This window comes from Brachypodium distachyon, chromosome 1 (assembly GCF_000005505.3).
Source record: "Brachypodium distachyon strain Bd21 chromosome 1, Brachypodium_distachyon_v3.0, whole genome shotgun sequence".
Taxonomy (NCBI): domain Eukaryota; kingdom Viridiplantae; phylum Streptophyta; class Magnoliopsida; order Poales; family Poaceae; genus Brachypodium; species Brachypodium distachyon.
Genome location: NC_016131.3, coordinates 71651151 through 71671766, shown reverse-complemented (window position 1 = coordinate 71671766; position 20616 = coordinate 71651151). Strand labels below are relative to the sequence as shown.

General features: G+C 43.7%; 3 protein-coding genes and 1 non-coding gene across 4 annotated transcripts; 2 read left to right on the top strand and 2 right to left on the bottom strand.

Moving 5' to 3' along the window:
• The first annotated feature begins 9961 nt into the window (after positions 1 to 9961).
• On the top strand, positions 9962 to 13272 carry LOC100834138 (2-dehydro-3-deoxygluconokinase). Its single transcript, XM_003558701.4, has 5 exons — positions 9962 to 10330; positions 10865 to 11112; positions 11365 to 11656; positions 12354 to 12506; positions 12620 to 13272. Exons 1-5 carry the CDS (start codon positions 10013 to 10015, stop codon positions 13010 to 13012), a joined length of 1404 nt encoding a protein of 467 aa, XP_003558749.1. The 5' UTR covers positions 9962 to 10012; the 3' UTR covers positions 13013 to 13272.
• LOC112268583 (probable myosin-binding protein 4) lies at positions 13160 to 17574 on the bottom strand. The gene is made up of 6 exons (XM_024459204.1): positions 17267 to 17574; positions 16624 to 17175; positions 15890 to 16533; positions 15622 to 15812; positions 14528 to 15438; positions 13160 to 14025 (listed from the first exon to the last, which is right to left on the bottom strand). The coding sequence occupies exons 2-5, from the start codon at positions 16878 to 16880 to the stop codon at positions 15097 to 15099; spliced, it is 1434 nt and encodes a 477-aa protein (XP_024314972.1). The 5' UTR covers positions 16881 to 17175; positions 17267 to 17574; the 3' UTR covers positions 13160 to 14025; positions 14528 to 15096.
• Positions 15429 to 16612, bottom strand: LOC100821470. Its single transcript, XM_024457412.1, has 2 exons — positions 15890 to 16612; positions 15429 to 15764 (listed from the first exon to the last, which is right to left on the bottom strand). The coding sequence occupies exons 1-2, from the start codon at positions 16509 to 16511 to the stop codon at positions 15598 to 15600; spliced, it is 789 nt and encodes a 262-aa protein (XP_024313180.1). The 5' UTR covers positions 16512 to 16612; the 3' UTR covers positions 15429 to 15597.
• Positions 17575 to 19763: 2189 nt separating the features above from the next.
• MIR166D (microRNA MIR166d) lies at positions 19764 to 19928 on the top strand. The gene has a single exon (NR_126865.1). It is a non-coding gene; the product is annotated as a microRNA MIR166d (primary transcript).
• The last annotated feature ends 688 nt before the right edge of the window (positions 19929 to 20616 follow it).

Sequence of the window (20616 nt, the reverse complement as noted above, 5' to 3'; positions counted from 1 at the left end):
ATGCATGCATGCGTTTAGACCCGTACGTTGGGTTAGTATTGGATTAGCTCTTCGGTGACGATACGTTTTTTCTAAATGCACGGTGTAACACTGCGATGCGAATTCCATTTGAACGTTTTTTTTCTCAAATAAATATTTCGGTCATAAACGAATAAAAAGTTGTGGATCTTTTATACAACTTGGTTACACATGATCTACGTCAGAGCTAGGAGACTGCTTTATTACATACATCTGAGCTAGGGTACTAAAACTAAAAACTAACTAAAACTCGATCGACCAGGCTTTCCATGGCTCCATTTTGTGCATGTACTGCCGGGGGCCCTATAGCTAAAGAATGAATTGGATGAAGGAATCAATATATGAACAATTTCTGAATTGATCAGGCTTTCGAGCTCTCTCCCGGCCGGCGGCTATATAGCTTAGGGGCATGGCGCGCCCGGGGTGTGTTTGGGGTTGTTGGTGCACCCGCTGGCTTGCCCGCCGCCGCCGACGCCGCCGCCCTTTGCCAGGACCTGCACGATGAGCTCCCCGCCGTGCAGCCAGCCGCTGTCTCCTTCAAGCAGCCTCGCCGCGAGCACCACGTTGCAGCATTGCACCAGCAGGATGGCCACAAGCGCCGCCCTCGCCATCGTCCAACCCATGTAGCCCATCCTTGATTTAAAACACGCAAGTACGTGAGTACTTTAAGAGATTGTATGTATTGGTCGAGACTTGGGAGCTGCGTTGGATCGAATGGAGATGTTGTTGGAGGAGGGACAAGATAGTGGGATCCTTTTATAGGTTGCTCCTCTGCATCTGCATGCGAAACAGAGAATTGGCAAAAAGGATGGACCTGGTCTAGTGGTCGCTGTTCTTCGGATTCAATATTTTTACGTGCGCGCTACCTTTTTTCTCTGGTCCAGGCCATCGGCAGGGTCGGACACGCGCCGCGCTCTCTCTACGCGGTATTCAGATTCAGCGCGCCGGTCCTTGTCCTGGGTCGAGGTTGAACATTCAATTATTCAAATCCCATGGTGTACTTGGAGATCAATTAAAGGTCAGTCGATCAAATTAGGCCAGGTGCAACCGCATTTTTTAATTATTTTTGTGTGCAGGAAGTACAACGTCCGACGACGTTGCTGAATGTAAAACTGTGATCTAGTAAAAGATTTGCTACTCTAGCAGCAGTTTTCACAGAAAATACACAGTATGTCATTATAAATGCTTGATACTAAGTAATACTTCCTACGTTTTCAAATATAAAATGTTTACTCCCTCCGACTCATATCACTTGTCCCAGATTTAGCAAATAATTTGGGCCAGAGGGAATAGCTTTGTTCCAAGTAAAAGAAAAAAGTTTGACTGAGTTTATAGAGAAATCTACCATCATTTACAAATTACGACTATGAACTAGTTTTATTAAATCTGCCATATGTATTTCCGTAAATAATACTCTCTCCATTTCACAAAGGTTGGCGTATTTTGTTTCGTTAAGACAATGCTTTGATCAATGTAAACTCTATTGATATGTGTTTTTTCATACATGAAATTCATATCAATGCATTCTTCTTTAAAAGTTCTTGCTAATGATCATGGTTTCGTATCATATAACTTACATATTAATAGAGTAATTCTTGGTCAAAAGTTTGTCTTAACGAAACAAAATAAGCCAACCTTTGTGAAATGGAGGGAGTAGTACAGTTTCTCATGGCCAAACTATAAGAAGTTTAATTTAGGAAAAGTTAGAAAATCATTTAGAAAATTAATAATGTGATCGATATTTAAAGTAATAATTCTGTGCAATTTACAAGTAAATGACTAAATGTACGTCCGTACGTGTTTAACACTTTAACCTGACTGGGTTTAACATTCTCATGTTTGCTCAGCCGGAACCAGCTAGCACTTCGGGTCATTGGGTGCCGGTTGAAACGTCTCTGTATGCATGTCAGCATGTGTCAATTCTCTCGGTCGGTATATTTGCGTGCATACGGTCTAGCCGATGGAGCGATTGGACCATGGCATGTATGCATGCTGCTTTACTTACGTACGTGCTCGTCCTGCCTGTTAGGCCGATCTGAGCTTATTTGGTCCGTGTTCAATGAGTTAGCACTCCGTATATACCCTCTGTCTCACCTTCTGTTTTCTCTTATACAACCCTTCCGATTGACCTACACTTCTCGCATTTGCTTCTCAGCACAACGGTTTTTCCACCACAGCCAACCCACATCCGCTTTTGTAATGGTTGCAGCTCAAACAAACAGAGTCAAATTCCGGTTGAAAAGGCTAAATTATTCCTACCGTTGGTGTCACCAGTTCGAAAAGCAATTCACAAAACCGTTTTTATTTTGCCAAAACAATCGGAGAATGACCGCTACACAAACACATACTCCCTCCGATCATAAATTGTTGTCGAAATATTACATGTATCTAGACGCTTTTTAAGAATAGATACATCCATATTTGAGTCAAAAATTTAGATTTTTTTTTCCTTAGTTTGTTGGAATATGTGAAATTTACACACCTTTGTAAGTGGAACTAGGACCAGTGGGATCCACTTGTCACTAGAACAAATCACTCTGACCCTGCAGGAATCAACTGTTCCACTAGCGAGCGATCCTAGATCCATGGCAACGAAAGATCGATGCATAGTTTTGTGATGGTACAATGCACGGTGAAATCTGTGCTTCTCTGGTAGTGTTTCTGCGAAATTTATATGTGTGGTTCAGCAACAGCTCGATATTACCACCACGCGTTAAACCAAAAGAACTAGACATGTTTAGCACAATTGATATGTCATACCGAGAATGCAACCATGCAGGGCAATTCGTGCCATTTCAAATTCCTACTTACCCTTCCCGCAAAAAAAAAATACTTACCCAAAAAATAAACTTAAAATCTTCTTGCATTACTCTGATAAATTGACATCTCTGTATATATACAACTTGGTTACAAGACGTACGTACGTCTATATCTCCGAAAGATACCTTCGATGCATTATGTTCTACATGCATATTTCTATGCTCTAAAGTCAACTGGTACTAAAAGTGCTCAATTAGTCGATTAGCACGGAAGCCCTTAAACTGCTGCAAACTACTCTCTCCGTCCCATATTAAGTGACTCAAATTTACCCAAACATGGATGTATCTATGCCTAAAAAGCGTCTAGATACATGTAATAGAAATTCACTTAATATGGGACGGAGGGAGTACGAACAGACGGGATGTCCATGTGTACGAACGAATGAACAATTACAATTAAAGAATGACTAAATTGCACAAAGACACACACGTATATATAGTGGCTCTTGTAACAAAAAAAACCACGAACTCAAAGACTTTTAACTGATACCCACTAATTGTATGCTAATGAATAACAAAAAAACCCGAAAATGCCCGGTTTGCCCAAGTTAATCGACCGTGACCAACATGTCATACAAAGGAGCCTAATTTCTGAATCAAGTGCAGAGATACAAGCCGAGCCGACCTAGTCTATCCTCTTCCCAGCCAGAAGACTCAGACGCGATGAACGCCGCACCCGTCTTCATCTCCAGGAACGAGGGAATCTTCCCCATGTCCGAGGCTCCGAGCACATGACCCTCTCCTTCCCTCTCCCTCTCTGTCTCTCTCGGGAACGCGAGAGAGCAACGCAGTGGCGTGCTGCCGCCGCCACTTCTGCCGTCGTCGGAGGAGGAGCAGGAGGAACCCGGCACGTCCTCGGCGGCCGGCGGCTGGTACACCGGCAGAGGCGGAGGCAGGCCAGTACTGGGACGTCGGCGGTTGCGGTTGCACCGGCTCCAGTCGGTGCACAGTTCTGGTACGCCGGCGGTGGCGGAGGTGGGGCGGAGGAGGATGCGATGTGTGCGCAGATCTCGGCGAAGACGGGGCGCGTTGAGGGCAAGCAGGCGGCGGAGCATGCTGCGGAGGCCGTCCCAGTCGCATCCTATGAAGGGGATTTACTCATCCCATCTTTCTCCTCCGCCCTTGCTGTCCCCTGACAAGGCAGACGCACTACCAGGCCCCCACACGAACCATGGCCCAAACGAAGAGAGCAACCCGCGTGATTTACTGCTCGCTGTGATTTGTACACTAAATTGCAATTCCTCCAAAATCTGAACGGGCCCACGAAGGCTGCTGTGATTTACTCTGCAAGCTCGGGAATGAGCCGTGGATGACGGCGGGGGCACTCACCAGAGCTGGGGAAGATAAACCGGGAGTGAGGAGTGAGAGAAGAACGAGCTGCCGGTAATGAGCCGGCTCGAGCCGTGAGCCGAAAAACTGGCTCCTCCTCTGTATGACATGTGGGTCATGAAGGTTAACCAGTCACTTCCGAGTTTTTTGTTATTCATTAGTCTTCGTGTTTTTTTTACGAGAGCCGGTACATACGTGTTTTTGTGCAATTTACTCTTGAAGAATGGACGAAGGAATCAATATGAACAAATTCTCCAGGCATATATGCTAATAGTAGCCGAGCTCGCAGCCGGCGCGGCTAGCTTAATTAGGGGCATGGCGCGCCGGGCGCGTGTTTGGGGTTGTTGGTGCAGCCGCTGGCTAGCTTGGCCGCCGCCCTTGGCCAGGACCTGCACGATGCCCTGCTGCAGCCAGGCGCCGCCCCCTTCCAGCAGCCTCGCCCCAAGCACCACGTTGCAGCATTGTATCAGCAGGATTGCCACCAGCGCCGCCCTAGCCATCGTCCAAGCAATGTAGCCCATCCTTGATCAGTAACTCACTAGCTCGGATCTCAAGCTAGCACGTAAGTGCTCCAAGAGATTGTATTGGTTGAGAGCTGCGTTATTGATTGAATGCCAATGGATGGATGGATGTTGCAGGAGAGACAAGATGGTGGAATCCTTTTATAGGTTGCTCCTCTGCACTGCACGTAGCTAGTACGGAGTATCTGTGTTTGGAAACGAAAAGGTATTAGCAAAATGATGGACCTGGTCTAGCTAGTGGTCTCTGTTCTTCGGATCAATACTTTTACGCGCGCTAGCATTTTCTCTGGTCCAGGCCATGCATGCTCCCTACGCGGTATTAATTCAGCGCGCCGGTCCATCTCCTATTCTCCTGGGTTCAGGTTGAACATTCCATGCTGTACGTAGGTACTTCAAGACCAAGATCAAAGTAGGCCAGACAGAACGCCGTTTCTTTAATTTATCTTTCTGGGACACGGCAGGAAAGTACAACGTTAACGACATTACTGAGTCTAGTTGATCTGAAAAACATTACTGAGTCTAAAAGATGTGCAGTTCTCGCAAGGAAATACGTACTAGCACGTGTGAAACGGTCTCTTGATGCGTACGTGCCCTCTCTACGTGCCCTTGCCGTTGGGGCACATGTCAATTCTAGCTCGGTCGGTATATTTGCATGCACGCGGTCCAGTCGTACGTTGGAGCGAGCGATTGGACCGTGACATGTATACATGCTCTGCTTTTCCCTCAAAAATACACACGGGCACTCCGCTTTAATTACTCGTCCTGCCGGCCTGTTAGGCCGTGAGGTCATTTGGTCGTGGTTAGGGAGTCGACCGTGGCAGCTGGTTTTTGATCTAACCGGAACCTAAGTGTACTCCGCGCATGTTATTTCTCTGGTTCACTTATGATAGATGAACTTCGGTATGACCAATTCCGTTTATATTTTATAATTTGCCACAGAAAATTAAAATCTGGGAGTTGGTTAGTCAAATGATAAAATAGAGAAAATCTATCTGGTTTACTTTTTAATTTATTATAGATTTTTAACTCTTAGTCAAATGATAAAATAGAAAAAATCTGGTTAAAAAACTAAATCAATCAGAATCACCATTTAAAGAAACTAAATGGCCCCTCAATTTTTTTCATATACTTTTCGTCCCTCATTTGTTGAATCCGGATAACAATTATTCTCCTCTCGTCGAAGTGGTATTAGTGCTGATGTGTCGTACTTTTGGTCTCAAAATTAAAACACCGTTTCTTTTAGCGGAAACAAATTGACTCGAGGGATAAACGAAAAGTGCCACCAATTTGACATGCCAACATGACAATTCTTGGGCCAAAACAATGATATGATGACACTAATAATATCATTTTGGATGAGGCGACGACGGGCCATGAGTGTCCAGTTTCAACGGTCAGATGATGAAAGATATCGAAAAAGCATTTCTAGCTCGTACATACCGGCACCGCTAGAATCGCCGCTTTGGAAAAATATGCTTAAAAAATCGAGAGACCATTTGCGTACTTTTCGACAACTTGAGAGACGAAAAATATACGTTTTCTCTTTTTGAAAAGGAGGGTGTTTCCCCGGGCTCTTACAATAACATATACCACCACCAATATAAAGAACTAAGCCGAAAGAATTTTTGTTTAAAAAACCACAAAAGAATTGGACATATGCGGTAGCGCAATATTGATACATAGATAGAATGCAACCATGTATGACACAATCGTGCCATTTGAAATTCCGACTTACCCAAAAGTAAACTTAAAATCTTTCTCACATTACTTTGGTAAACGATCTCTGTATATACAACTTGGTTACAAGATGTACTTACGTACGTCTATGAATGTCTCAAAAACACAGCTTTATTGCATTAATCCTGTTTCTATGCTCTAATGTTAACTACTAAAAGTGATCGATACGATTAATTAGCTTCCAAGACTCCTATTTGGGCATGGAAGCCCTTAAACTGCAAACTACTAACAAACCGAATGAATGAACAGATCTCAAATCTACACTTGTACATGGAGAAGCTAGCCTGGCAATCTTGCCGACGGCGGCTAGTCACTCATGGCACGCAGCTGCTTCCTGCCGGGGGCGGGTGGGCGGGGTTTTGCTCGCACGGGTTGGTTGCTCCGGGCGGCGAGCCGCCCTTAAGGACCTGCATGATTAAGGGCAGCAGCCACCCTCCGCCGGCAGCCCTGTCAGCTTCGAGCAGCCTCGCCGCCACGATCGCGTTGCAGCATTGCGCCAACACGACGATGGCCACCACCAGCACCGCCATCGCCTTCGACGCCATCCTTCACTAAGAGCTTAGCTAGAGATGATATCTTATACAGTATCTTGTTAATTTTTTGACAGGAAGATCGAGCTAGCTAGAGAAGGAAAGTTCAGTCAAGTGATCGCAGAACTGAATGTTGTCTGAATGTGTGTCTGCTCGAACTTCTCTGGTTGTTGTTGGATGAGGGACGAATAGGGAGTGCAGGTTTCCTTTTATATGCTTTCCTTCCTGCGTATATGTCGTACGTACGTATCGATCCATGCCCATGTTTATAATTATAACCGTCAAAGGAAAGAATAACTTAGGACCGGACCCGGTCTAGTTTATAAAATCAGGTCCCACGCGGTTTTCAGAGGTACTGGAGCTGACCGAGAGTGGTAAACTGTTATTAACCGATCCATCTAAGTCAGGCACGTCGTGCGCTCGAGTAGTCTGGTGTCTAAAAGCACACAAGTAAATATATAAACCAAGATTGTTGTAAAATTTTACAACTTAAGATATACAGACATATGAATTTTTTTGCATTTCCGAAGCGTCTGATGAGCGGGTTGCAAGCCAGACACTCAACACTTCTAACTCTTGGCCTCTTGGGCACTAATTTCTTCTTATTCGATCATGGAGATGCCGAGATGGAGCAACCAAGACATGAGGTCGCGCGTTTGACATGTAACACGACATCCTGTGGAGTACCACTGACTTTGAATCCGGTCAGTTCTTTGACAGTTTGACACAATTTGTTCCTCGGTATTAACGGCCGGGTCGCACTCGCACATCGGCCGGCGCTCTCGCAGAAATAGGCTCGGTAAGTTACCTACCGTACGGCGTGAGCTGGTTGATCCATGCAGCCGCTGGGATCCGTATCTCAATCGACGTAGGCGAAGTATCCGGTCAAAACCATCGCTACGGTGCAAACTGTGAAAACTTTATCGTTTTTTTCAAAAAATTGTTTCTTAGGACGGAAATAATGCTTGATACTCCAGTATACAGTTGAACCGATCCATGCTATACTGTTGATTACGTTCAGTTTGGGGACAGGAAATTCGCAGTCTGGTCCTGTTCAACGATCAAGTTTTCAGGAGCCGCAGCTGCATGTTGGGACTTCAATATCGACCGATCGATCTGCCGTCCCAAACTCTCGCAACAGCGCTTCCAAGAAAGTGGTGACGCGAGACCGGCGACTATCTGTACAACTGACCGGTCGATCGGTCATTCGGTCCTGTGCCCTTTTGCTGTGACAAGCAAACTCAACGTGGTTTGACTTTTAATTTGCTCTGTTTAACAGATGGTTTGTATTTAATTAATCTGGTCTAACTTTGTTAGGCAGCTTTCAGTAAGTAAGTTTTTTTAATACGATTTCGCGGTCACGAACTAGGCCCTCTTTGTGTTTGACATGTAAGCATGCATGTTCCGTGAGACTAAAACTGGCCAAGGAGGTCTCTCGGGCATCTACTTTCACCAGCTAAAAAAACAAAACAAATAGACTATGACTATAGGAAGTATATTCTGAGGGGCTGCAATTCCCAAAATAAAAAGGGTTGGTGGCCTCTCTGGTTGATCGATTAGACTTGTTATAGTATGGAGTAACTTAGAGCATTAACATGCATATGTTACTAGTTTAAGTTATTATCTTCATAGTGGGTAATAACTTATGTGTGGTGTCATGAATTGTGTCATTAATTGTCTTGTAGATTCATCCTGTCTTGATTTGTGTGATGTTATGGTAACATATCTAGTTTTCACCTCACTCTCTTTCTTCATTTATTGTCATGTCATGTCACCAAAATGTCTAGTTGGCATCTATGTTACTATCCGATTTACTTGCACTTTGACCAGTCTTAGGTAGATTTCTTCGTAGAAAACCCGAAATCTATTTTGCGGGTTGCTTCTCCGATGATTAGCATTCGAATGAAGTCCCAACACAATTCAATCTTTTTTTTTAAAAGCACAACGTGTTTTTTATTATATGTCAAAGGAGGACGACCGACGTCGATCATGGGAGAAAACAAGGGTCAGAAATACAAAACTGAAGAAAGAGAAAAACAAAAGAGGACTAACAAAAGAGGAGTAAAAAACTCAAACTCAAAGAACGTTGTCAGATCCTGATAGCAATGCACCAATGCCCTTGCCATCAATTAGACGTCACATTTCAGTCTAATCATTAACATTAAAACACTTTTACAAATGGTCAAAGTATGACACTTATCACCCACGTGGGTTCTAGACAAAAGGCATCCCATCCTCTTTATATGTGAAGCCAGAGATGGCATTATTGTCAAGTCGCTATCATTTTGCACACATAAAAACACCATCACAGATGATCCCAAATCATCTTATCACATAATATCCATGCAGTATATGTACTATCATTCCTCCTAGTCTCATCTCTCTCCATGTCTCACATATCTTCCATGTCCCCTCTCTTATCCACATGAACAAACATAGCTTCTCATCCGACCAACGTTCTTGGTTCTTTTATCCTTGTTCCTCCTTCACAGCGGCGAGGGTGAGTCATCATTCGTTCACACTTCGTTGTCGTGCTCCGTAACTTTCTACATGAAACTTCTCTCTTTATCACTGACATGTCATTTTTAATTCTATCTCATAAACCCACAACCATTACCGAACCGGTAAACACCACTGACGAGCATGAAACCCCGTTAGTAGTACCACTTACTACTGACGGCAACCAAAACCCATTAACGATGACTCAAAAAAGGTCACATCCGAGCGAAAAAAAGCACCTTAGGGATATCATCATCCAAAACCGTCTTAGGTTGTATTTGTAATGATTTCAAGAATCGAAAGTGCCCAACGTCTGATTTTATGTTCGAGATAACTACAATTCTTTAAATTATACTACTCCATACTCCATAAGCTTTTAGAGAGCGGATGCATGTTTCAATTGCATTTCTTAGTCGAATAGATTCGGATTGGAAATGATAACGAATAAAAGGATGCAACTTTGAGCTATTCCATTCGCATGATCGCATCTCTCGAGCTCACCACATCCCTTTCCAATTTTGCAGTTCCCTCCCTCCATCTCCGCCACTCCTTTCTCCGGATGGCTCTCCAAACCCTAAACCCCGCCTCCGTCTCCCGCGCCCCGCTCCCGCGGCGCCACCCGCCGCTGTCCTTCCCTCACCTCCCTCCCCGCCGCCGCACCGCCGGGCCGCGCGCCATCGCCGTCGCCGTCTCCGGCGCGGTCAACGAGGCCAGGAGGCGGCCGCCGCACGGGGGCGGGGATGGGAAGGAGACGGATCTCGCCACGCTCGGCAACCTCTGCGTCGACGTCGTGCTCAGCGTGCCCTGCCTCCCGCCGGCGCCGCGCGACGAGCGCGAGGCCTACATGGAGAGCCTGGCCGCCTCGCCGCCCGACCAGGTCGAGCTCCACCCCGCTCGCTCGTTGTGGTGCGGGAATCTCTGTATTTTCCCCTAGAATTGCTATCCTGGAGTTCAAAATTTAGGGTTTATTTGCTGTTCAATCCTCAGGATTTTGTCGTTAGAAATGGTGTTGGCCGAGAATTGTCCAAGCTTTAGATTCTCGACCTCATGCTGTGATTGTAGAATTTGCAACACTTTTGCTTTATTATGCCTGGCGGTAAACTCGGTCAATGGAGGGAAGTGAGACTCTCAGTGATAACTGAAAGATTAGATGCTAAATTATATACATTCTATTTGTGTCTGTATTTATTGTATTGTGGTGGAACCGTGGAAATGTGAACGTGTGATGAAAATTGTAGATATTCAGTCACTACTGCTGATGTTTATCTGCGGGAATGTGGAGAACTGGGTGTCAGTCTGATAAAGTGAATCCACTAGGATTCATGGTTCACTTCATTAGTGATTATTGTTTTATTATGCAATATCAATTTGTTAGCTTTTCTGAATAATTTGTCTGTTACCACCATAACAGAAATATTGGGAGGCTGGTGGAAACTGCAACTTGGCCTTTGCGGCAGCTAGGCTAGGGCTGCGCTGTTCTACACTGGGACATGTAGGAGAGGAAGTTTATGGAAAGTTTCTCCTTGATGTGCTTGAGGCGGAGGGGATTAGTGTCTTTGGGATGCTTGAAAATACTGATACTAGTGCATGTCGACATGCCTATGGGACGCTTCTTTGCTGGGTTCTTGTAGACCCATTTCAGAAACATGGATTTTGCAGGTTAGTTTCTCATGAATTCCTTCTAACTGTGTTTCCTCTATGATTTAAAATTTAGTTACTCCCTCCGATCCATCTTACTTGTCGAAATATTACATGTATCTAGACGCTTTTTAAACATAGATACATCCATATTTGGCCAAATTTGAGTCAAGTAATATGGGTCGGAGGGAGTAACTAATGTTCTTGCTGATGTGATTTTTGTGTTAATTACTTATTTAATATCCGTCAGTGTTTCTATCTTTGCAATGCCAGCCGTGCAGACTTTAGTAAAGAGCCAGCTTTCAGTTGGATACATAAACTTCCAGCAGAAACCAAGACAGCTATTCGTCACTCTAAAATATTGTTTTGCAACGGATATGCTTTTGATGAATTTCCTCCTGATGTGATCGCATCTGCTATTGACTGTGCAATTGATGCGGGAACAGCAGTATTCTTCGATCCCGGGCCTCGTGGAAAATCTCTCTTACACGGGAACCTGGATGAACAGAGAGCACTTGAGCACGCTCTGAGGCTCAGTGATGTTCTCCTTTTGACATCAGATGAGGTTAGTTCACGTATATATAAGCCCCATAGATGGCTGAGTTTGCAGTATTATGGCTGATTTACAATTTAGTTATGTATGCCACCTGGGCACATCTTTTATATTCTATTTCTGTGTGCTGACTTAGTGATCTGGTTACCTTCATAGACATTTGTATTCTATTTCTGTGTGCTGACTTGAACTGACTTTGCATGCCTTCCTGAAAAGTTGGGTATATCTTCTGTTTACAAAAGAAAAAGAGAGATCATGTATCCAATTAAATATCTTGTAATGACATTCATTTGCTTAATGGGCTTCTCTAGTAAAAAAAATCAACTATTAATAGCATCATTCCATGATTCTTTTTCGGTTGGTAGGGTTCCAGATTTTGTTACTCATGTTTGCGAGTCCCTGCATAACTCTATTGTTGACGGTCAGTAATATATGGGTTGTGCCTTTATTTCTAACAACAATGATAATATTCTGGTTGGCACACTCTTTTGTCTGAAGTTCTACATTTGCCTATGATTCAATCAAAACTGCAAATACGTGCCCCAAAATAAGATTAAAATATACTGCACCAGCAATAAAAAATTGGGCCTGTAAAGATTTTATTTACTGAATCTGGCCTGACCTAAGAGGGCAGTGACTCCAATGTATGTATCTTGGCCTCTTGGGTTCCTTGTCATTTCTCACATGTTCTTGTTTATGTGTTTGACAGGCAGAGTCACTAACAAACATCAGAAACCCAATCGAGTCAGGGCAAGAGTTGCTAAGGAGAGGAATCCACACAAAATGGGTTGTCATCAAAATGGGTTCCAAGGGATCAATCATGATCACTGGAAGTGCCGTTTCATGTGCACCTTCTTTTAAGGTACTTGCTGTGCTGATAGAGGATCTTCATTTGTGGATCGTGTCAAAAGTAATCAAAGTTATTTCCTTGAACTGTCAAATTCTTAGTATTCACAATACTCTGCATTTCCATAGATTCACGTTGTGGACACAGTTGGATGCGGAGACAGCTTTACTGCTGCTATAGCTTTCGGGTTCCTCCACAATTTGCCGGCAATTAGCACATTAACACTAGCAAATGCAGTGGGTGCTGCAACTGCCACCGGATGTGGAGCTGGTAGGAATGTTGCTCGCCTAGATAAAGTACTACATCTCTTGAGAGAATGCGACCTGAACGAGGACAACACAACATGGAGCGAGCTGGTTGAAGGATGCTCAGCCTGTCCTGAAGTCTCAATCCTGTTCGATGCAGCAACCAATGGCTTCAATGACCGCCGCCTTGCGAATGTTGTTCCTATTAGGGCCGTGGTTTCCAACCTTCTGTCAATGTTAGAGGCGGTGCCGGAGCGAAGCACTGTCCAGGCTTAATGTCGTGCTGAATAGTAGATTGCTGTATTTTTGACACCCGTATAGATCCTTTACTGGTTTGTCATGCTGTTCTCAGGTGATGAATGATAGTTGGAGGCCATGCTCCAGTCAAAGCTATCTGTTGATAAGAATGTCAGCTTGGAAGCCTTTTATTTTTGCCCTTGTGTGCGGGATTTGGAAGTTACTCTCGCAGTGGACCATCTCACCTTTTGTTCTAACTTGACAAAGATTTGTCACTATACAGTGCCTCCTTTAGCTAACCAGATGTTTTGATTTGTTACTCCTGGAGATTTTTGTTTAGTGTTGTAGCTCGATGTAGCGTTTAGCCTGCAATATAGTCATATAGTATTGTGGTTTATGATGAATCGATGATTTGTAGGTTCATCCTGTCCTATGCACATTTTGATATAACACGTTCTATCTAGTCTAGATTAAGTGCAGTACTGGACATGCAGGCCTGGTCTTGGCCCTGATAAATAGTAAGTAAATAGTAGGAGTAGAAGCGCTGCGGGCTCTGGAAGGGGAACAGGATTATAGCATCGACAGGGCAATCTGATTGTTAACGAAGCTCTTCAGAGAGGAAGATGGATGAAAGGTCTCTATCGCATTCAGACACTGGCACAGCTTGATCAATTTCTGGTGATTTGGACGGGCGTTTAGGTCAGACTGCAGGAGGACTGGAGGAGCCTGATGCTCTTCATTGGAAGCTTAAAAAAGGTGCAAAGCTTGCGCCCCAGGTGCAGTAACAAGAGCTAACTGGATATTCATTTCATACGAACTATTGCTGATTTCCTAGCTTAACTTCGCAAGAGCTGGAAACTTTTGAAGTACACGGACAAAATTGCTCCTAACAACAATGTACAGGAGAGTGGTTTAACTATACACCAAGACATCACGTTAACTGAGGAAATATACAAACTTGGATGACTGACCATGACACATCAGAAATTCATACTTGCTGCCCTCCATGTTTAGCAAGGTCACAGAGATCACCACCATGACAGAGATCTCCACTGTAAAATGTAATATGTCAATAAACATCATGACTAGCTAGGCCTTTGGTTATTTAAGAACTACTGGAAAATAACTACGTAGTAGTATTATATGTTCCATCATGACACGCAAATTCAAACTAAGAGCAGGCGTGGGTTTGGGTTTTAAAGATTACAAAAGAGGAACTGTAAGTTCAAATGACCATGCTGTTTCGATATAGTTGAGTGAGAGTCATTTCTGTAGATTACAACGAAATTGTAAAATAATATACAACGCTAAGTGACTGAAAGATACACAGCTCTTATAATTTGGTGAGCTGCGTCCTGTGTGACATAAATAATTATGAACCTACCTTGATGGAAACTTAAACCTAAGGCTACAGTTTCAATAATATTTGCAGTACATTTGGAAGACATGTTACAATGCATATAGTCTTCTCAACATCAACCTATACTGATAAGTGTCCGATAGACTAAGTGATTACTCATTGCCAACAGATGAACTACAACTATCTATCAGTACCTTCTAAATGCTGGATAATTTTGAGCTCACAAAACTGTCCTATCTCTCTGTTCAGTCATCATCCTTCGCAGCTGCCGCAAATGACTAGTTATCTCCTGCATATATTGTAGTCCGTCACTGCTACATTTAAGAGAACCCAATATCTGCTTGAGAAATTTCTGATCTGCTTCAAGCGCCTTGAATCTACTATTCAAGAGTGAAATTTCTTGTCTAATGCTTGTTATAGAACTAATTTGGTCATCATCTAAGCGTGAAGAATCAAAATCTTTTTCGCTCTCAGAAGATTGATTTTCAACATTTCGTTGAGAAGGGACTGATGTCACTGGTTCATCATTCAAGTGTTCCCCAAGCAACTGTGAACACTGAGATTCCAGTTCTGAGTTTTCTACATATTGGCCATCACCAGTTGGGTGATCTCTCAGGGTCCCATTCTGTAGATTATCATTTGTGCCACCCATATCAAATCTGTTTGTGGAGGGCATGCCAAGTGTTTCCTCCAATCTGCTTAAGGATTCCAAAATTTTGGCCTTTTCAGCTTCAAAATAGAAAATGGTATTCCTCACGAAATCTTAGCTATCCAAGGCTTCAAATGCCACGTCTCCATCAGTAGCATCAAATTTTCTGACATCAAATGATTCATCACTGTACTTGATCTGGTAATTGTCTAGTTCAGCTTCTAGATCAAGTATTTCTTTCTCTCTTTCTGTGAGCAAGTCATTTAGCTTTTCAATTGCTTCTTGGTCATGGTCAGCCTGCTCTTCCATCATCCTGAGATACTGCATTGCCTCCATGTGCATTGCAGCCTTATCCTGTTGCAGCCTATTGATCATAGCCATCGCTTCACTTGCTGCAACAGCTGAAGCACTCCGTTCTGCCTCAACTCTTTGTAGAGGACACTCAATTTTTTCTTGCTAAGCTCAAGGGAGATTTCACCTTCATCTTCGCTTGTAACATGAGCATCAGTTGGTTCCAGATCAAGAAACTGCCTGCTACCAGTGGCATCAGATTGACTGTACTCATCAATCTGTATGCTGATTCTGGGGCTAGCAGACACCTCACTCCAAGGACCATCAAAGCATCGCGCAGAAGACAACTGGGACAGGAATGTCTTCTTCCTGTGTTCTTGAATTGGTATTCTTGATGCTGTTGTTGCAGTCGATACGAGGATCTGCAGTTGAACTTGTCCCATCATATGCAGAAGTGGCAAAAATCTTTGTAGCTTCCTCGTCAGGGCTTCCTGAAACACTCTCTGAATCATTGAGTTCCTCAATACCAACCAGAAAAGCTATAGTACAAATTTGACATGCTCAGAAATAGTTTGAGTTAGATAAGGAGTATGGCATTTTGGTTAACGATACATACTTTTCTCTTTCTGTAGCTCCTGACAATCTTGCTCAGGCACAGTGTTCAACTGCACATCAAGGTTGTTGTTACTCACATTGGGCTGACCCCAGTTGATTTCCTCCAAACCATCGCCAATAGCAGGGTCTGAAGATTTTGCAGCATTGGTTGTACCTTCTGCAGTATCCAATGGAACTAGAGGAGTGATGCTCATAAACTTTGTCTGATCAGTACTCTCAGAAGGAGACGGTGATAAGGTGTTAGTGCTGGTTATCATAGGTTGCAGCCACGCATCAGCACATGGTTTATCTCTGGTTCGCTGTTTGGCTTCATAAACCATTGCAAGACAACCATCATCGTCATCTGAGATGCGAATCTCGGACTCGGAATCATGGTCAGCACTTAGCTTTCTGTAACATCCATGAGGCAATTGATCAACATCGTCATCTGAAGAACACCCAACACTTGCCATGGCTATGCTTCTCTCCTTCACTTTGCTCATACTATCATCTAGAAACATGTCACTCACCTCCTCAGATAGCCGGTGTGCGTCACGTTTCTTCTTGAATGGCTTTGAACAGCAAGAACATAGTTCTGTGTGCCTAAACCTCAACCGAGAATTCACCTTTTCCTTAACACTCATGTTTTTCAGGTTGCCTGGCTTTCTTACAGATTCAGAGCATGAAAGGAAGAACTTTTCACATAGATCATCAGAGTGTGCGAGCTTGCTGTGAATCTGGCAATGCAACAATCACACAATTTCCAACCTGTGTGCAGCACAAATCGATTCTTCAGAAAACCAGGCCTTGCCATGTAGAACCTGGTCTAATCTGGAGCACAGCATGCAAGGTGACCGGATCCTACAGATGTGAGCGAACTTTGTAGCAGTATACGACACCACAGCAACCACGAGGAGCATCACGATGAGGAAGCACTCGCTGAGGGCATGGCGCAGCACAGACCAGAATTGCCGCGAAAATTCTCGCGACCTCGCACGAGCTTTCACTGCCATGAAAGACTAGCGCACCCTCAGTTTGCATGTATGTGGGTTGTTTGAAAAATCCACTTTAACTATAGAGTTCCCATTAGTGCGGCACAAAGATACTCAAATCACACCTAATTGTATCTGATGAGACAGCAATCCTGCAATCTTGGTTACTCATGGCAATGTCTGTTTCCAGTTGCCCCAAGAAAACTTCTTTTTTTTTTGTGCAAGTATGCTCCAAGAAAACTTCAACGGTGCGGCAAAGGTTTGCAATAATCACCAACCTATATAGCAACCTGGAGCACCGGATCTAATCCGTCCTCTGCAAGAGAATCGCACCAATTTAGCATCCAGGGTTTCATATGCACACCATATATCATGCAGATCCAAACAAGATTGTGCTTGGAACATACCGGTGCTGAGATTCTTCAATCAAAGAGTGGCAGATTCTCCAAATCAACAACAAATTGGGCGGCTGTGGAGAGGGGTGTGTGGCGGAATCAGATAGAGAGCCCACAAATGTGCGGGCAAAATCCCCAAAATAAATTGGGGGGGAAAACGGTTCTTGGTTGCGAAGAGGAGGAGAAATGACTCGCTCCCATTCTCTGTAGGATTGGTGAGGAGAGAGAGGTAACAGGTGCCCGCCGTTTCTTCCCCAAACCCCGGATTTCTCTCTCTAACCTTTGCATGTGGTGAGAGATTGAGAGATTTAAGCATAGCCTCACGTTAAACAATGCTGGAAAACAAAATGCGCTTGTTTTGAGCAGCATTCATAACTTAGGTAATTATATGTCACGGAGATTTGGTTATATCAATTTCTATTTTTATATGGTGAAATCGTATTTTTAGCACTAAAATTTAATACTGTGAACATCCCTGTAAGTTTTCCAGCTATTTCGCAACCTTTGAAGCGAGTGAGTGAGAGAGAGAGAGTGTGGGGAACATCTACTTTCTACAACACACTAACCTTCATTTGTTTTCTCATAATGCAGGTTCACACATCATGCAACACTACGTATCTAAAAATAAAATGTTTTTCTTTATAAATTCATAAGTATAACTTTTGTTTTTTTCTATAACAGCAGATATGCATAATCTAAGGTGGCACTACACCCCATATTCGATCACTTTTCGTATTACCCTTTTCTTTTGTCCAAAAATAAATAAATTGCACCCATAAATTATTTAAAAAAAATTAACCTTAGAAAATGGTTTTTTATGAGAGATATTGTGAAAACTAGTTTACACATGATCCGCTTCCTACCCTAAAATGTCTCCCCATGAGTACTAGTAGTGTTGTAAGAAAAAAAAAAGACGCTAACTACTTCCTCCGTGTAACAAAGGATGTCTCAATTTTGACTAAATTTGAATGCATCTATACATTACGTCATGTTTAGATACATTTAAATTCAAACTTGAGACATCTTTTATTGGACGGAGGAAGCAATAAAGTCTGACTTAACACCATTCCATCGTTCACACGCCCACGGCCCATCTCATCTGCAGAAACAAAAGCAACAGACAAGAGCACCGGTAGTCCAGTTGGAATTTGGAAACCAGGAAGCCGAAAGGAAAAAAAGATTACGGCAGATTGCACCTCAAAAAAACCCCAACACGGCAACACATGAGTCACTTGTTCTGACTGATTGATTCTTAATCGCTTCCCCCGCCAACACATTCCTGGTTAGTACAAAAGAGGACCCCAGAGTGCAGCTGTGTTGTCGCAGAGGTGCATGGCCGGCCGGTTTCTTAAATGCTAAGCCTGGAATCAAAACAGCGTGCAACTTGGCAGCTGGGAGACGTGCAGCGGTGCAAAGCAGAAAAGAAATCAATCCTTTGCTTGGGAATAAGACCCATGTAGTAGTACATCATTACCGTTGCATGCATGCATCGTCAAAGTACTACGTAACGCGAGGATTTGAAAAAGAAAATGTGGTACATGCTAGCTTTGTACAGCGATATACTCCGCAAAAGATTACGAGAATTCACTGCGATACCAAGCGGTCCTAGTAATCTGATTCACAGCTTTTGGTTCAGGCCATCCAGGGTGATGAGTATGACTTTGCTGTTAATGGAGTGTTTCGTACTGTACTTGGACTTGTAATAAGGTTGGTGTTGGTGCGACTCTTGGTGACCAGCCCCAAGCCGTATGGTGCTTCAGAGTTCCTACATGATTTCATGGCGAGCGATTTAGCTGTGCACACAGGCACACAGCATATATAATGAAGTTGCTGTTCCATCTCAAAATGAAAAAAATTTGGCCCTGGTATCGTGATTATTGAGGGCTTGGGAAATTAAGAAAAAAGAGGCCTGGATCCGCTTGCTTTTTTTTTTTACTTTTTTGACAATGGGAGGAGGCCTCGGCCCGCTTGGTTAATCATTACCGCTAACTGTGTACGCCTAATGATGACGAAAGTTCCGGTGCACGTTTGACCAGCCGGCCAGCCGGCCGATTGAGAACTTAACTAATGACCAGACTAATCCATTGGCATGTTCTTCGTCATTAATGGAGTACTAGTAGTCATGAACTCATGATAGCTCTGACGTACATTACCAAGCTAGTGTACGAGGAGTCGACATACTATATATGGCTAGTTTGACTTTGGGGATCGATTAATACCGATGGATTAAGAAGTAAAGCAGCAAGTACAGTACGGTCTAATTAACAAGCTAGGTTGGGTCTCCATGACGATGATGATGCAAGATGCAGGTGGCCGGGATGTGTGAAAGCAAACAAGAGCAGCGAATCAAAGAAGCATGTAGCTAGAGTGCTAGACTCGTGTGCCATACATAAAGGCTGTGGAAAGCCACTCGTTAACTATAGCTGCCCCTCGCGCTATATGATCAGAGAGTACTGCTGCTCTATCTTTCTTTCTTTACATGCCTCTGATCTCTCTCCCATCTCTTGTTTCGCTGGTGCATGTATGGCGCAGTTGAGGGGAATGTTGTCTGGTTGGAGACCTAGCTAGCAGCTAGCACGGATCATCCATAGATCGATTCGACGCTGCATATGCGCGCGGTTTCGGACCAGGCTTCATTCCCCCCAACTCTCAACTCGATCGATCTTCTTCGCTCCATCCATCTCTCGGCTTCCCGTAACGGAGACGTTTCGTGCTCTCTCCTGCTTGCGATCTCTGAGCGCGCCTCTCTCTTTCTGGTGTTTGTTTGGCGCAACACAGCTTCGTATGCGCGCCTGTTTCCTTTCAGGTAAGCATTCAACTGTTCTTCCTGCCATTTTTAATACTGTATGGAGTAGTATATATTGTTGCATATAGTCGATATATAGACGTCACGGCGGCCTTGGACATGAAGCCGTGATCGATGTTTAAATACCTAAGCCGTTGTTGGTCGGTCGATCGAGATCCGTTGCCACTTAATTCTTTCCTGTGTGGTTTTGATCGGTTGTTGGAAATTTGACCGAGTTTCAGTAGCAGACTAGAAGCACCACCACTGAAGCATGCATGCACAATTGGTGTTTTTATAAGTCGTCAGCTATACTAATTTTATCTCCAATTTTAAACTTCGGGCAAAAACCAAAAAAATAAATAAATACTCCTGTCTTGTAGTAACCTTGAACATTGGAGTACGAGTTAACCTTGAACATGAAGCCCCTGTCTTTGCGTGATGAAAGACAGAGCAACTTAAAGCCTCCTTTGGTAGTAACACAATGATAGCAGCTTGTAGTAACACCACATGCAGAGGAATGCACAGTAACAACAAAAGGTATCATAAGGACCAATGCAGCAGCAGCATATATGCTTAG

Bases quoted from the DNA above. Each gene is read 5' to 3' on its own strand.
- LOC100834138 (XM_003558701.4), top strand. From the start codon at position 10,013: ATGGCTCTCCAAACCCTAAACCCCGCCTCCGTCTCCCGCGCCCCGCTC. The intron at 11,657-12,353 runs GTTAGTTCACGT...TGTGTTTGACAG, and splicing joins TCCTTTTGACATCAGATGAG to GCAGAGTCACTAACAAACAT. The intron at 12,507-12,619 runs GTACTTGCTGTG...GCATTTCCATAG, and splicing joins CATGTGCACCTTCTTTTAAG to ATTCACGTTGTGGACACAGT.
- LOC100821470 (XM_024457412.1), bottom strand. From the start codon at position 16,511: ATGAGTGTTAAGGAAAAGGTGAATTCTCGGTTGAGGTTTAGGCACACA. The intron at 15,765-15,889 runs GTATGTATCGTT...AGAGTGTTTCAG, and splicing joins GGAGCTACAGAAAGAGAAAA to GAAGCCCTGACGAGGAAGCT.
- LOC112268583 (XM_024459204.1), bottom strand. From the start codon at position 16,880: ATGGCAGTGAAAGCTCGTGCGAGGTCGCGAGAATTTTCGCGGCAATTC. The intron at 16,534-16,623 runs GTGATTGTTGCA...TGAATCTGTAAG, and splicing joins GCACACAGGTTGGAAATTGT to AAAGCCAGGCAACCTGAAAA. The intron at 15,813-15,889 runs GTATGTATCGTT...TTTGTACTATAG, and splicing joins GGAGCTACAGAAAGAGAAAA to CTTTTCTGGTTGGTATTGAG.